The sequence below is a fragment of the Amphiura filiformis genome, chromosome 13, assembly GCF_039555335.1.
Source record: "Amphiura filiformis chromosome 13, Afil_fr2py, whole genome shotgun sequence".
NCBI classification, from domain to species: domain Eukaryota; kingdom Metazoa; phylum Echinodermata; class Ophiuroidea; order Amphilepidida; family Amphiuridae; genus Amphiura; species Amphiura filiformis.
This window is the reverse complement of record NC_092640.1, coordinates 46589425-46606087: the sequence shown is the minus strand read 5'-3', so window position 1 is coordinate 46606087 and position 16663 is coordinate 46589425. Positions and strand designations below refer to the sequence as shown.

General features: G+C 37.1%; 1 protein-coding gene across 1 annotated transcript in view; it reads left to right on the top strand.

Annotated features, from left to right (window-relative positions):
• Positions 1 to 16663, top strand: part of LOC140168433 (calcium-transporting ATPase sarcoplasmic/endoplasmic reticulum type-like) — a 123205-nt gene that overhangs the window by 92100 nt on the left and 14442 nt on the right. The window contains 10 exon segments of the mRNA XM_072191825.1: positions 309 to 426; positions 6795 to 6895; positions 7573 to 7756; positions 8360 to 8514; positions 9602 to 9696; positions 10431 to 10556; positions 11995 to 12197; positions 14711 to 14796; positions 15484 to 15617; positions 16190 to 16307. Coding sequence (XP_072047926.1) covers positions 309 to 426; positions 6795 to 6895; positions 7573 to 7756; positions 8360 to 8514; positions 9602 to 9696; positions 10431 to 10556; positions 11995 to 12197; positions 14711 to 14796; positions 15484 to 15617; positions 16190 to 16307 — 1320 coding nt within the window.

Here is a 16663-nt window from a genome sequence, read left to right as displayed (position 1 = left end):
CCACCGCCAGGAATTGAACCCGGGACCTCATGCACTAAAGGCAAGTACCCTAACCATTGCCAAAACTATCCTTATACTTAAAAAATTTGAAGGAACCCAAAAACAAGAAGCAACAAACCCTCCCCCCAAAAAAAACCCCCAAAAAAATAATAATAAAAAGGAGAAAACAAAGAACCTGTGCATTAGGTTTTAACCCTGGAACAAGTTTTGAGACAACCTCTTTTTTGTGAGGTGGCCTTTATCTCATCGAAAATGATGCTTAAATTACCAACTAACCATTCTATATTTGACATTTGTTATATTGACAGGGTGCACCAGAAAGCATCTTAGACAGATGTACACATGCCCGTGTAGGTACACAGAAGGTACCGCTGACACCAGCACTAAGACAACAGATCATTGCACTCATCACTGAGTACGGCACAGGTTAGTCTGGTATCAAAAATGGGCTATTCCAATTGAAATCCACACTACCCCTGTGGAAGATTTCGGAAATATCTTCCACAGGGGGAGTATGTTTTTCAAATATAATTAGTCAGGGTTAATCATTTTGAAACCCATACTCCCCCTGTATTGTGGCTTTACCTATATCTTCCACAACTGGAGCGAGTAATCACATGGAAGTTACCCAATTGTCTACTCTATTCAAAACTTAAACTCCCTCTGTGGAAGACTTAAGCTAAATCTTCCACAGGGGTAGTGTGGATTTTAAATGGAATAGCCCAATGAAGGTTTCTGATGCAAATATAATATATCTCAAGGTCTCAGCTTTTCAGATACATGTCATTATTGCATTAACATTTTGTGCACAGATACATGTATATCAATATAATGGTTTATCAGGAAGGGGCATGTTAGGGTGAAAACAGTATTAGAATTCCATCTCCATTCACAAAAAGAAACGAGCACAATAAATATGAAAAAAGTCACTGACAATCATGATTACAAATTAAATGATATAAGATGGTGAGGGAATATGTTATGTTTTGTGTCTGAGCTTTTCAAATCAAATTGCAATTCTGAAAATCAAATTATCATATTTCCAAATCACAAGTAGAAAACCAAAAAATGAAGTTAGATGAATCATATTATGTGCTTAAATTAATTTTACTTGAGTTTTACTAAGTTGAAAACACATTGTGAATTCATGTAAGAACTCTTAATGAACAAATGTTGAAAAGAATGCTGATTTCCAGGGGGGGAACAGTTTACAACTTATCTCCTGGTAATTAGGATCACTCCCCTCACTAGCTGCACATCATTTTCAGTGACTAAAATAAAAGATTTGAATTGTATCTCCTATCATTAGTACATGGTGTTGCGTAACCCAGTGCAAAATTTGCTACACTAGTGGAACCAATGCTTTTTAGCTTCTGAATACCCCTACGAACCAAACCTGAGTTGGTTCCATTTTTTTCGAATGTAGTCGGGCGTGCCATTTTGAAATTCAAAATGGCCACTATTTTTAGCCTTTTTAAAGCCGTATTTGTCCCGAAAGCGCACCAAGTCATATTTTTCTTAATGATTATTTATACTTTGATTGTCAAAATCCACTAAGAACATGATTAGGATCATTTTCTAGAATCCAAGATGGCTGCCAAATCCAAAATGGCCGCCAATTTGTCTAAAATGGTCTGCCAGCTAGTATAAGGACATTGATTTCTTTGCTTTTTCCTGATTATTTTCGCTACTTATGTTTCTGTAATCCACTGAGAACTAAAAACTTAATTTGGTCCATTTTCTCCAATCCAAGATGGCCTCTAAATCCAAAATGGCTGCGCTGCCTTTTATTAAAATACTATTTACAACCTTTGTAAAGCCGTATCTGTCCCTAAAGCGCACAAAGTCATATTTTTCTTAATGATTATTTATACTTTGATTGTCAAAATCCACTAAGAACATGATTAGGATCATTTTCTAGAATCCAAGATGGCTGCCAAATCCAAAATGGCCGCCAATTTGTCTAAAATGGTCTGCCAGCTAGTATAAGGACATTGATTTCTTTGCTTTTTCCTGATTATTTTCGCTACTTATGTTTCTGTAATCCACTGAGAACTAAAAACTTAATTTGGTCCATTTTCTCCAATCCAAGATGGCCTCTAAATCCAATATGGCTGCGCTGCCTTTTATTAAAATATGGCATACCACTTTTGGCAATTACTATCATCGAGAGTAAAATACATGTATCTCATTTCTGTCAGATATGGATATTAAAATGATTCTAAACATCTTAAAGTAGTGCAACAACATTGTTTAAGGAGAATATAGGTGCATTTCACCTTTCAAAATGGCCGCCAAAGTGTTTGAAATTGGCTATGATTAATTTTTCAGCATTTATGCAATGAAAAGCAGAAAATCATGTTTTTAAAAGTTGAAATATATTGTAATTCAACTTTAGACATTTATGATAGAGTCGACCTTGAGGCATCTAAATGCCTAGTTGTCATCAATATATACTCATCTATGTTATTAGTATTTTCAAGTTCCTCAGTTTGTTGCACAGAGCTGTATTGGTACACTCTTCATCTTCTCCACAAGCACATGCTTCTGTACAAGTCAGCTCAGATAGTGTCGTCTGCAGGAACATCTTCTGGAGCATTTGCTTATTCCACATCCGCACCTAACAAGCTCGACAACAGACTCGGGAGCTATTGCAATGTCTGACAGGATAGGTACTGGAATGTTATCTGCATCACTCGACCATCCTAGCTTGAATGGGTCTGGAATATTTGGATGTACCACATGGTCTTGACTCCAAGCATGCTGTATATGCGCCCGCAGAATGTGTTGATGCCACGCACAGAAGTTGGAGGGATTTTATCAAAGCATTTCCGTCTCAGTTTTTCAGCTGTGTTGGCCTGTAGGTCGTTTTTTTGTGCCCATGAGCCTGCATAAAAACCTCTCGCAGCCTGAAACAACACTTTGAGAAGGCATTTCTGCATCACAAAGTTGACTCAGTGCTGTGAGTTCTTCAGGCGTTGCTTCAGTGAAGACCTTGAAAGCAGCCTTCTTGCCTATACCTCTGATATGTCCACATGTGTTGCATCCTGTTAAACATTAACAATGAAATCCCGGAAGCGCTGCTGCTTTTGATGTCCCAAGACGGATATGTATTGGTTTCAGCAAGATTTTCCTTCTGTTGTCACCTCTTCCCATAAGTATGGTTGTCTGAAGACCAAGAACCGTGAGTCTTCGAAGAGCAAGGACCATAGCATCTGTATCTTGGGTCATGATATGGACATTCTTTCCAGCTTCAGAGATCTCTGCTGCATGTAGCATGTTAGAGTGTCTGCTTCCTCTTGTGTACTAACACCTGTCGATGGCTGCAAAACTTTGTTTGCTAGGTAGATTGTGACGGAGTCCTTACTTTTATTGTTATAGCCAAAAATAGCTTTGAATCATGGATGGGGGTTGTGTTAGCAACAATGTAGGCTCTCGCTGATGATTGGACTCCTAACTTGCGACGTCTGATTATATCTTTGATTGAGTTTTCTCTTCCATAATGATCAAATATGACACGGCAACCTTCATAGTCACTCTAACACGTCTGCATGTGAAAACCAACATATATGATGTTCCGCCATCGACAGGAATGTGTTGATACCACGCACCAGAAGTTGCAGGGATTTTATCAATCCCCCCTGGTTGTCTCTTGAAGCGTTTCCATCTTAGTTTTTCAGCTGTGTTGGTCTGTAGGTCATTTTTTGTGCCCATGAGTCTGCACAAAAACCTCTCACAGCCTGAAACAACACTTTGAGAAGGCATTTCTGCATCACCAAGTTGACTCAGTGCTGTGAGTTCTTCAGGTGTTGCTTCAGTGAAGGCCTTGAAAGCAGTCTTCTTGCCTATACCTCTGATATGTCCACATGTGTCGCATCCTGTTAAACAATGAAATCCCGGAAGCGCTGCTGCTTTTGATGTCCCAAGACGGATATGTATTGGTTTCAGCAAGAGTTTCCTTCTGATGTCACCTCTTCCCATAAGCATGGTTGTCTGAATGATGTTCGCCTGATTATATCTTTGATTGAGTTTTCTTCCATAATTATCAAATATGACACGGCAACCTTCATAGTCACTCTAACACGTCTGCATGTGAAAAGCAACACAAATTATGTTCAGCCATCGACAGGTGTTAGTACACAAGAGGAAGCAGACACTATAATCATACTACATGCAGCTAGCAGAGATCTCTCAAGCTGGAAAGAACCCAAGATACAGATGTTATGGTACTTGCTCTTCGAAGACTCACGGTTCTTGGTCTTCAGACAACCATGCTTATGGGAACAGGTGACAACAGAAGGAAAATCTTGCTGAAACCAATACATATCCGTCTTGGGACATCAAAAGCAGCAGCGCTTCTGGGATTTCATTGTTTACCAGGATGCGACACATGTGGACATATCAGAGGTATAGGCAAAAAGACTGCCTTCAAGGCCTTCACTGAAGCAACACCTGAAGAACTCACAGCACTGAGTCAACTTGGTGATGCAGAAATGCCTTCTTAATGTGTTGTTTCAGGCTGTGAGAGGTTTTTGTGCAGGCAGGCTTCAAGAGCCAACCAGGGAGGATTGATAAAATTCCTTCAACTTCAAGTGCGTGGCATCAACACATTCTGGGCGATATGCAAGCATATGTTTGGAGTCAAGACCTTGTGGTAAATCCAAATATTACATACCCGTTCAAGCTAGGATGGTCGAGTGATGCAGATAACATTCCAGTACCTATCCTGTCAGACATTGCTATAGCTCCCGAGTCTGTTGTCGAGCTTGTAAGGTGCGGATGTGGAATAAGCAAATGCTCCAGAAGATGTTCCTGCAGACGACACAATCTGATTTGTACAGAAGCATGTGATTGTAGAGCAGATGAAGAGTGTACCAATATGATAGGCCTACAGTTGTGCACCAAACTGAGGAACTTATGATGACAACTAGGCATTTACATGCCTCAAGGTCAGCTCTATCATAAATGTTTGAAGTTGAATTACAATATAGAAATTTCATTGCATAAATGCTGAAAAATTAATCTTAGCCAATTTCAAGACACTTTGGCGGCCTTTTTGAAAAGTTAAATGTATCTATAGGCACATTCTCCGATAAAGTGTCCAAAATGCCAAATATGTGTCGCCCATAGTTGCAAGTCGTATTCAGACTTGTTTCGTCAGAAAGAAATAACTTTTATTAATATAACTTATACTTAGGAGTTGCATTTTAAAATGTGTGAGGCTAGAGGTTGTAACATACCTAGAAAGAATAAAACAATAGAGCTGATTATACATGTCCACTGTTTTCCTGCATGTCGCCAGCCAAGGTGTGTTCAGTATAATGTGTCCCTGCTCTCTAAACATGCGCGCATATAATGGATTATAGGTACTTTTCATTAGCTGGTATCATGCCCTAATTATAAAGTATAAATCATCACAACACAGATTATTAAATTTTTCCAACAGGTCTTTCAGATTATGTCGCCAATATTGTTCACAGATACGCTACCATATTTCTAATGGATAACAATCTGTGAAAATAATTGGCTAGATGAATGTTCTCATATGTGATGGATCAAGCAGGCTCCATAGTTATATTATATATATGGAACAAAACATAATGGTTTCAAATTAAAAAAAATCAGGTCTATTAATGGCAAAAAGTCCTGACGTTACGCTCATGCCTTCACAGATACGTTACCTAAATTATACTCCCCTCGGAAAAAACGCTGTGATAAATGAAGCCAAATACCATACCAGACTTTAGTACATTGGGTGATGACTGATCAAGTATGGGTATTAAGTCGGTCAGTTTTTACACTTGCACGATTAAGACAAAGATGGGAAAGGGTTTCACAGATACGCTACCACTGATAATTACCCCCAATACGCATAAGTAATATTGCTTAAAAATGAAGTATTGTTATAAAATCACCCATGCACTGTTTTGTGTTCTTAAACTATTAAAGTTTACGATTCTGAACGAATTTTATGAATTCTTTGTGGTTGGCATTTTGTCATTCCTGAGACCAAACTTGGACGCTTTAACGGAGAATGGGCCTATATTCTCCTTAAACAATGTTGTTGCACTACTTTAAGATGTTTCGAATCATTTTCTTATCCATATCTAACAGAAATAAGATGTATTTTACTCTCAATGATGGTAATTGTTCAAAGCGGTATGCAATATTACAATAAAAGGCGGCCATTTTGGATTTAGAGGCCATCTTGGATTGGAGAAAATGGACCAAATTAAGTTTTTAGTTCTCAGTGGATTCTCAGAAACATAAGCAGTGAAAATAATCAGGAAAAGGAAAGAAATCAATGTCCTTATAGCTGGCAGACCATTTTAGACAAATTGGCGGCCATTTTGGATTTGGCAGCCATCTTGGATTCTAGAAAATGATCCTAATTATGTTCTTAGTGGATTTTGACAATCAAAAGTATAAATAATCATTAAGAAAAATATGACTTTGTGCGCTTTAGGGACAAATACGGCTTTAAAAAGGTTAATATAGTGGCCATTTTGAATTTCAAAATGGCAAAAAAACACACTCGAAAAAAATGGAACCAACTCAGGGCTTGTTACCTAGGGTATAAGGAAGCAAAATAACCTTGGTTCCACTAGTGTAGCAAATTTTGCACTGACTTATGATAATTCTACGTAACACCATGTACTACATGTCATAAAAGATAGGCAGGTGCAATATTTTGACAAGTGGATGCTGGAATAGAAAATGAACATAATGCACATGAGTATATTCTCTTATTACACTCTAAGCCATGCAATATCTATGTACCGATTCTTTTACAGGAAGAGACACTTTGCGATGCCTGGGTCTTGCCACTGTAGATACCCCAATAAAGAAGGAGGATATGGACCTGGAGAATGCTAGTACCTTCATAAGATACGAGGTGAGTTGGGACGGTAGACTGCCATCATTCCCAGCAATCATAAAGAGCAACATGACTGTTTTTGGTTAATAATGCTGACCTGTTTAACCTCAACTTGACATTGTACAGGATATATGCTAAGCTTAATCCACTCACTCAGAACTGCCAACTAGACTGATTTTCAATATTTTGTATCATAATGGTTTTGTCAAATCAGCCTTTTGTAGCAATGTATTTTGTCTGAGTTTTTTTTTAACTTAATAGAAATAACGATGAAAGCATGTGAATGAATACCTAAATACTTAAAAAAGTGCAAGATACTGTTTTTGTCTGGAAAATGCTGATCTTTTTGAAGTCTGAAGACTTAAAAGTCTTGAGAACACTGAAAGCTGTTTCAGAAGGTTGGCAAACTGCTAATTAGGACAAATATTGCAGTGTGAATGTTTTACAATTTTAGGAAATCAAGGGGAAACTTAGATGGAGTGTTTAAAGTTGATATTGAAAGCCAATAAGGACACATTTGATCCCATGTCATACTCCTGTCATATTAATTTATACAGTCTCATGTTATTCCTCATTCCACTTAAACCTGCTCCAAATACAAGAGAATCTAACATGTATGGTGTTCTTTTGTCAGAAAAATGGCCAAGATATTTTTGCAATAGTGACTTACCAATAATGTGTTGGTTGATCCACAGAGTAACATGACGTTTGTAGGCAGTGTGGGTATGTTGGATCCTCCCCGTGCTGAGGTCATCACCTCCATCAAGGAGTGCAGGGCAGCTGGCATCAGAGTCATCGTCATTACAGGAGACAACAAGAACACAGCTGAGGCCATCTGCAGAAGAATTGGGGTATTCTCAGAGCATGAATCAACAGAAGGTATGTGTCCAGGGGATAATTGCAATGCTTACCATAATCTGTTGCAAACTTACCAGGGTTTCAATTGTCACAGTAGTTTGCAAAATTTCATTGAATTGTAGTGAAAAGATATTCTTTTGCAACTGCCAGTCCAGCAAAGATAGAGCACAGCACACTACCTATATAGATAGAGGGGACCGTCATTTTCTTCAGAAGGGGGTCATGGATATACTGGAGGTCATAAAAATTTTTATACCATAATAACAACAATGCTGCTGAAATGTTTTGAGAATAGCTTGCTGATTAGTTGACAAATTTATTCATTTGTTTATAATATTTATCAAGCAAATGACAGCTATGTTACCATGAGGATAAACCCGAGACAAAAAACCCATAAATAATGTGAGAAGAAACTTGAAAGAAAACAGTGGCTTAAAGATGAATACACTGTGAGCTGACGTTTTATTGTGCTGAGTAGGAGAGACATTCACAGTGCAATCTTTGGATTTGTAGTAAAAAGTAGTATGAAAAAACTTGATTTCAAAGTTGGCATGTCTGCCTGCCATAGGAGATCATTAACCATCATGGATGATAATAACATAGTTGCATCTGATTCCCATACAGGCAAGTCTTACTCTGGTCGTGAGTTTGATGATCTACCCAACATGGAGGCACAGAAAAATGCTGTGAGGAAAGCTCGTCTCTTCTCCCGTGTAGAGCCTGCACATAAGAGTAAGATTGTTGAATTCTTGCAGAGCGATGGTGAGATCTCAGCTATGGTAAGTTTTGAGCCTCCTAGGCACCCAGGTGTCAGACAAAAATGGGTTGAACTGTATAAGGTTAAGGGCATGCCATAGCAATGCTCACAGACCAAAATGTCCCATTTTTCCCCCTTAGCGTTAAGGTCAGAGTCCTCTGAGTTAACTGGCTGTTATGTTACCATATCTCATCTCAGTCCCGAATAGAATACATACACACACACTTCAAACCAAATAAAACACACCAAACAAACTTGTTTTGCTCATTAAAGTTCCATGTTTTACTCATGGTATGAGTGCGACCTCACACCCAACACTTACAAAGCGATAATAATTGCTTTCTTAACACGTAACAAAGGGAATTTATCATTCTCCTGCACAGCGAGTCTCTTTTACCTTGCCGACACTGTATATACTGGTACTCAGTTATGGCTGTTTGTTGTGAACTAGAGTACCCAAAAGGGTGGCGGTGTTTCACCTTGAAGTAAATTATTAATTATTTGTAATAAGTAAACAACTTAAGTCTGTTTCTGTATTAAATTGCATTCATTGTAAAGCCTAGAAAGTACTCTTTCATTTGATACTAAAATTAATGTTCTGAGGAAAAACCTAATATTGAGCATTTGCACAATTGCTACCAGTCTTTGCTCATCAGTGAAATATATCTCCATCATCGAGACTGCCACTGTTATTGCATTTAATTCATGGCCGCAACATGTACATTTGAAAGCAATAAGTATGTTCTGCAAGCATATGACTTTGTAAACTAAGCACAACTGTACATTCAATCAATTATGTGCCGCAGTGTTTTTAGCAAGTAACCAAGTCTCTGAGGTGTGAGCTTGTGCAAAATAATGCACATACATCTGATGCAAAGCCAGCTACCTACACCCATATTGGAGAATTACTTCAGGAATAGTAGTATGATATGAAATGTGACTATGAACATTGCAAACTAATGGGGAAAGAAGATAGTAGAATAAAGGTAAGAAGCTAACAAAGCGAAAGTTTCTGTCAGCCTGCAGAAGAAATAAACTCAAATGGTAAGATAATGTGAACCAATGTTGACCAAAGCTTAACAATTGTGATATTTGCTTTCTGTATACAGACTGGTGATGGTGTCAATGATGCTCCTGCCCTCAAGAAAGCTGAAATTGGTATTGCCATGGGTTCAGGAACGGCTGTGGCCAAGAGTGCTTCAGATATCCTTTATTGAATTGATGTCAACGTATTACATTAGAAATGTACATATGTAACTTGTGGAAAGTATTTGAAAACTTTTCGTCTGCAGATTTCCTTAGGAGAGCATAATATCTGCTTTGATTCCCTGCCATGAATGCGACCTCAAACCAGTGACATTTTTTGTTTTACATGAGAACAAAAAGGATAACAAATTTATCTTTTGGTAGACATAAATTTATCTAGTTACACTTACAAAATCCTACAAGTCTTCTGTGCTTTTTCATTTTTCACGAGCAGTGGAATCTTTACAGCTGGCCATGGCCAGGAGTAACATTGCCAATGCACAATGCAAAGTAGCATTCATTGAGAAACCTCAATATATGACGTCAAATAGTGCGCAATTGTTGTAATTAGTAGGTGCATTACCAATTGAGCTGAGCTATATGCTAAAAGTAACAAGGTCAGTGACCCTGATAGCTGATAGCATTATGGTGTACCTGATATCAGGTGTACCTGAAAAGTGGATTACAATAGTTGCAGCAAAATACAAAATGATATGAACATACTTATCTGCTTTTTAATTGCTATAAATAAAACAATATTTTCACTTTGTGGTGCCCATTTTCATCTACTGTAATTTTACTCAGACTCAGTCCCCAGCCTTCTGGAACTTGTACACTTTAGATATTGATACCGAACCATAACATTTCATTTTAAAGTAGAGGTTTGAATATGTTCCTTGACATCTAAGCACAGATGGTATTGGCAGATGATAACTTCTCCACCATTGTGACAGCCGTAGAGGAAGGCCGTGCCATCTATAGTAACATGAAACAGTTTATTCGCTACCTCATTTCATCCAATATTGGTGAAGTCGTCAGGTAAGTGCTATCTCTATTGTGTGCGAGGCGTAAACTCAGTTACCGATTTTGTCTTCGACACAATATTATGACTAGGGATTGGATGAAGACTTGATGACGCATTGTGAGTCCTAAACCTATCATAACCAGGGACAGGCGATTTGCGCGGAACTTTTTTTCCGCACAATTTGCTATTTTTTTTCCTATGGGCAGGGATAGATGATTTGCACTGAAAAAAGAGTTCCGCGCAATTTGCTATTTTTTTCCGCGCAAATCGCCTGTCCCTGATCATAACTTAAGATTCATATGGAAATAAAGTTATGATGGATTGAAGCCCTTACAACTTGTTGCAGCAACTGGCTGTGAAATTTGCCCCTGGATGGATTAGGTTTGAATGCAAAACATACACAACTTAAACTATGTTCTCCAATCCAGTCACATAGTCTCTTTGTAAACAGATACATTGAAGTCAAGGAAGACTTCAGTAATCCAATCCTGAATTGATGCTAATTAAATTCCTTGTTCTGAGGCTTTTGATTGACTTGACAATAGGCTGTATTATTATCCTTGTGTGCATGTGTTTGTAAGTACTGTAAATTGAGTACACTAACATTTGAAATTGCTGTGTAAGTGGACCCAAGGGAACCGCAGCAGATGTCCATGTTTCCTGGACAGTGTTTCTAGTTGAGGGAAAATCGTATTCTAAACACCATCCAAAGAGCACTCGGTCAGTAAAAACTTGTAACGGTCCAAGGTAAGGCAAGTAAAACTCATGTCCACATGCTTTTTGGTAAAAGGAAGAAAATGTCCGGATTTTTTTCTGTTATGGAAAATCAGAACCCCCAAAAACCAATAAAATAAAATATATAGCACCGCCACTGCAAATATCACTTATTTGATTCAACAGTGCTGTCACAATCTCTGTACTGTATGTACCAGTGGGTTCCTAGAAAGATGAAAATAAACTGTGGAATGATTTCTCAATTTGTCACTCTTTTTAATGGTGTTGGGATGATGGTATTTATAAAACGAAAAACAAAGAGTTCTACACTCCTGCTAACTAGTAATTCTTACTATGAAGAGAGCTTTGACTGGCCTTGGTCAGGGCCGATTGAGCGTGAGGTAAGCTTAATTACTACATCATAAACAAGCACATGTGATGACAGTGTGTCTGTGATTATTGGTCAAGATTGTTGATTGCTGGTATAGGTCGATTCAGCCTTGTTGTACACCAAAAATTTTGCGTGCATTTTAATTTCGCGAATGCAGTCACTCGCGAAATTTGCAAAAATAAATTGCACACAAAATTTTCTTGCTTGGACAGAAAGGGAATAAAAAGTTTGTACATGTTTCCATGTGGTACAAATAGGAAGCATCTGCCCGTTACTGGACACTAATTATCCGATTTCATTCAGTCTTGATTATTGTTTTAACCTACTTGTTCATCTTCTGTTCACAGTATCTTCTTGACAGCAGCATTGGGTCTGCCAGAAGCCCTCATCCCTGTACAGCTCCTATGGGTCAACCTGGTTACAGATGGTCTACCAGCCACAGCACTGGGCTTCAACCCTCCTGACTTTGACATCATGGAGAAGCCACCAAGAAGTGCCAACGAACCCCTCATCAGTGGATGGTTATTCTTCCGCTATATGGCCATTGGTGGTATGTACCAATAACCAGCTCAGCCTTTATTGTTCCAACTCAATATTGAGTCTGGTGTTAACATATTTTAGACAAGGACAAGAATCTTGCTGCAAAATGTAATTTTTGTCCTGCAAAATGTACTTTTTGCCCTGCAAGACTTGTAATCACTATTTATGTCTGTCTCTCTGTCTGTGGGTTTGTCTGTCTGTCTGTCTGTTTGTCTGGTTTTAGGTAATATTTTGGTTAGTTTTTTGGGGAAAAAAATGGTTTAAATCAATTACATCCATTATTATGTTTTGATGAATCCAAGTGTGTGAAAATATTGGATCCAAAACATAATAATGATGCTTTATGCCCAATATTTATTGGCCTTGGTGTGAGTTTTAGATCATTGGACTCTATTACGTCTCATTCAATCTTTTAAAACTCATAGTTTGACCAATAAATTTTGGCTCAATTGTTCCAATCTTGAATGCAATAGCGGTATCTTCATATGATGCTGGTGTATAAAAGGTCACTGCATGAACTCAAATTCAGGTCATTAGAAATTAACTTGGAAAAACTAAGTTTAGATGATCCAGGTGATCATAAAGGTAGGCGAAACATGTAGTTCATGTAGTACCGCCTTGTTTATTATGTACAAGTAGGTAGTAGTTTCATCAAGTATTTTCTAAAAAGGTATATTGTTTAAGGGAAGGGGTATGAACGTTTGAACAGTATTTATTGTGGGACATTAGAGCACATCAGACATATCGAATTGCATTCTGAATACGAAGCATGTCCTTCTGATATCAAATAATTTTGATTTTTGAAATTCGCAATGTAATACACATTTTATGGCAAATCATTAAAATTGATATTTTTGATATTTAACAGTACTTGAAGTAAACTTTATAAATCTGATGATTTATACTTAAAGTGTATGTAGGTGGGATGAAAAGCGAGATCAATTGAAAATTTTGACCTTTCAGTATTGAAGATATGGATTTTTTCCCAAAACACCCAAAAAAAATAGGTCTTTTTGGGAAAAAAATCCATATCTTCAATATGAAAGTTCAAAATTTTCAATTGATCGTCGGCTTTTCCTCCCAGCTACATACACTTTACAAATATATCATTAGATTTATCAAATTTATTTCGAGGACTGTTATATATCAAAAATTTGAAAAATATCAAATTTTAATAATTTGTCATAAAATTTGTATTATATCGTGAATTTCAAAAATGAAAATTATTTGATATCAGAAAGACATGCTTCAGATTCAGAATGCAATTTGATACGCCTGAGGTGCTCTCATGTCCCACAAAAAATACTGTCGTAAACGCCATAAACGCTCATTCTAGATCCCTTAAGGTAACTTTGTGTGGAAGGAGTTTCTTTTAAATTCTGAGATCCATCATGTGTTACACCTGTGAATACTAAGTTGGCTCACTGTGGGCTTAGAAATCTGCACTCATATAAGGCCAAAAAAAAAAAATTATCTCAAAGCTCACAAGAAATTTAAAAACAAATTTTTTTTTTATTCCCGACTTTTTTTTCATGGTATTTTGAGAAAAATGTCTGATTTTCGCCGATTTTTTTCTGGAAAAAACTATAAAAAAAAAAAAATTTGAAATAAAAAAAATTTTCGCACTTGTTTTTTGCCTAATAAGGAACTTGATTTCTAGTGGTGATTGCAGTGCGAGGGAGTTAATGATACCCTTATGAAGCTAACAAGGATACCCTATTAGATTACCCTCACGGCACATTATTGAGAATGATGCACTGTGATTTGTTAAAACATTTCACATGAAAGCTCTATATCTGAAATAATGTGCTGTGATTGCATATGGAACGCATTAAAGCCCGGGGGGGGGGTACTCAAGTTTGGTTTTGGTAGGGACGTGCCGCTGAGATTTTGGAAGTGGACCCATAAATATACCAATTTTTCAAGAAATTTGGACCCATTGATATACCAAAAGTCAAAATTTTTGGCCGAATTTAACCAAAATTGTCTTAGTTTTTACAAATTTTGAGAAAAAATTGAGAAAATTTTGAAAAAAGGACCCATTCATATACCAAAATAGGCTTTGAAAAAGGGGTCATTGATATACCAAAAGGCTGAAAATGCTACCCATATTTGCAGCACGTCCCCATATGGTCATTTGTACTGAGTACCCTCCCCGGATTAAACCATACACATTGGACGCACAGCCGTATGTGAGGTTACATATACAATTTGTCCGCAATACTTGCTTTCACTTGCATTGTGGGATTGGGTAAGAAAGTTTAAATAATTTAATAATAAATAGTTTAAATAATGGGTTGGCTGTGCCTTGCCCATTGATTGGGTTTTTATTGGATGTGAAGGATAGGACATAACCTTTATTTCTTAAGTCTTGCCATATCAGGGCAGGCTGATGCTATTTTTTAATTCCTTGTTCCAAGGGTTAACTGTAAGTATTAGATAATAAGGCCTATATTATGTTAGACATTGATTTGTGACATTCATGTTACTGTACATAACATCACGACATTTCTTTCTATTTAGGTTATGTGGGTGCAGCAACAGTAGGTGCCTCTGCCTGGTGGTTCTTGTATTATGCAAATGGACCTCAAATTTCATATTATCAATTGGTAAGGATATTGTTAATTCTGGGGTACTCATTCCTAATTGTGTAAGGGGTATTCACTGATACGATTGTAAAGATTATCATTTATCCAGGCAGTAGTAAATATGAAAATATTGTCGCTCGTAAAAAGTAAGCAATGGACCAGATTATAGTCTCAAATTGATAGGTATTCACTTATTGATTTCCAGCATGTTGGAGCATGTGCCTTGTATGTGGTCGTGGAATGGAACAATCCATTTTCCACCTCGTGATTATATTTCGACCATCACACTCATAGTATAATTCACCTTGGAGATTTTGACAAAAAATACCTTTGGTTAAAATAATATTTGTCTTTGATGTATTTTCAAATCAAATGTGACTACACATGACGAACCAGGTTTTAAGTTTTTAAGCAATTTTTAGATTTTGAATTGGTTACAATGTACAAAAAATAAGCTGTAAAACGATGTGATAATTGTTTGGTAAGTATTCACTCAAAAATCATTCATGTTCAAATTTTTATGAATAGGCCCTGGCAACTTTGCACCTGGTTTATGGTGGATAGTCACAAATGGGAATCAATGGAGAACAGTGCCAGTGCATATTGATTGGTCACCCCAGGTTAAATAATAAATAAATAAATTGCAACAATCATTTGCAACATGGTTGTTTAATAACCACCTTTCTTTGTGCATGTTTCCTTCCACAGTCACATCATATGCAGTGTCCATTTGACAGGAAAGCATTTGATGGCGTTGATTGCGAGGTATTTGATGATCCTCATCACATGACGATGGCACTTTCAGTACTTGTAACCATAGAAATGTTGAATGCATTTAATAGGTGAGCCAAACCATACCTATGTTGTAGTAAAAATTTGAAAACTACCAACAACACATTTGATGATGACCCTTGAATTTCAAGAGGTAATAATTGGAGACTTTTGGTCTCACAAATGTGCCGCATTTCAATGCAAAAATCCAAATCATTACTATGACAAGTTTTGGACAAAATTTAACAAAATCACTGAATCCTCCAAATATGGTATCAAGATAGTATGATGGATTTTGATTGTTTGCAGATGTTAAATTTTCATGTTTCATGTATTCATGCACTCAATTCATAGCTAGTTTAAACTATTGAAAGTTTTTGGTGAAAGTTGGGAAAAATCATAAAAAGTATATGTCAAACCCAAATATTTTGCATTGCATCACACTTCAGAAGAGAGCTAAGTGTTTGAATTTGACACTGTTAGAAGCTTTATTCAAAAATGTTGCAAGGAAATCTTAAAGAGGGTACTTTGTTCATTATGTGGTCACTCTGCTAATTGAGTCACCTTGGGACAACTCTGATATGATTAGGGCTCAACTTGTCATTTGTATTTACCTTTAATATATTTGTTTATTTGCTTACAGCTTAAGTGAAAACCAGTCATTGATGATAATGCCCCCATGGGTGAACATGTGGCTTATTGGTGCAGTAGCTTTGTCAATGGGACTTCACTTCTGCATTCTTTACATTGATGTTATGTCTGTAAGTAAAAAAAAGAAAATGTTTGTCAACAGGGTTTCAACTGTCACTATAGGAAAAATATCTCATTCTCGATCATTAGAGGGTGTACCTTCTGCGTGCAGTTTCGTCAGCGTACTTTTCATGGAACAACACAATCATGCCACCAAAAACCATGCTTGGTCAGTTCTCAAAAGTGTGCTTGACGGCGCATATCTCTGCGTACCCAAGTTGGCTCTCATGGTCGAGAATTTGATATTTTGCCCATAGTTGGCACATTCCATTAAATTATATTGAAAAGATGTTACCCAGTCAGTCAATATTACAACAAAAGGATTTGTCACACTATTTATGGATAAAAAGTAAATTTTTCTTATCAA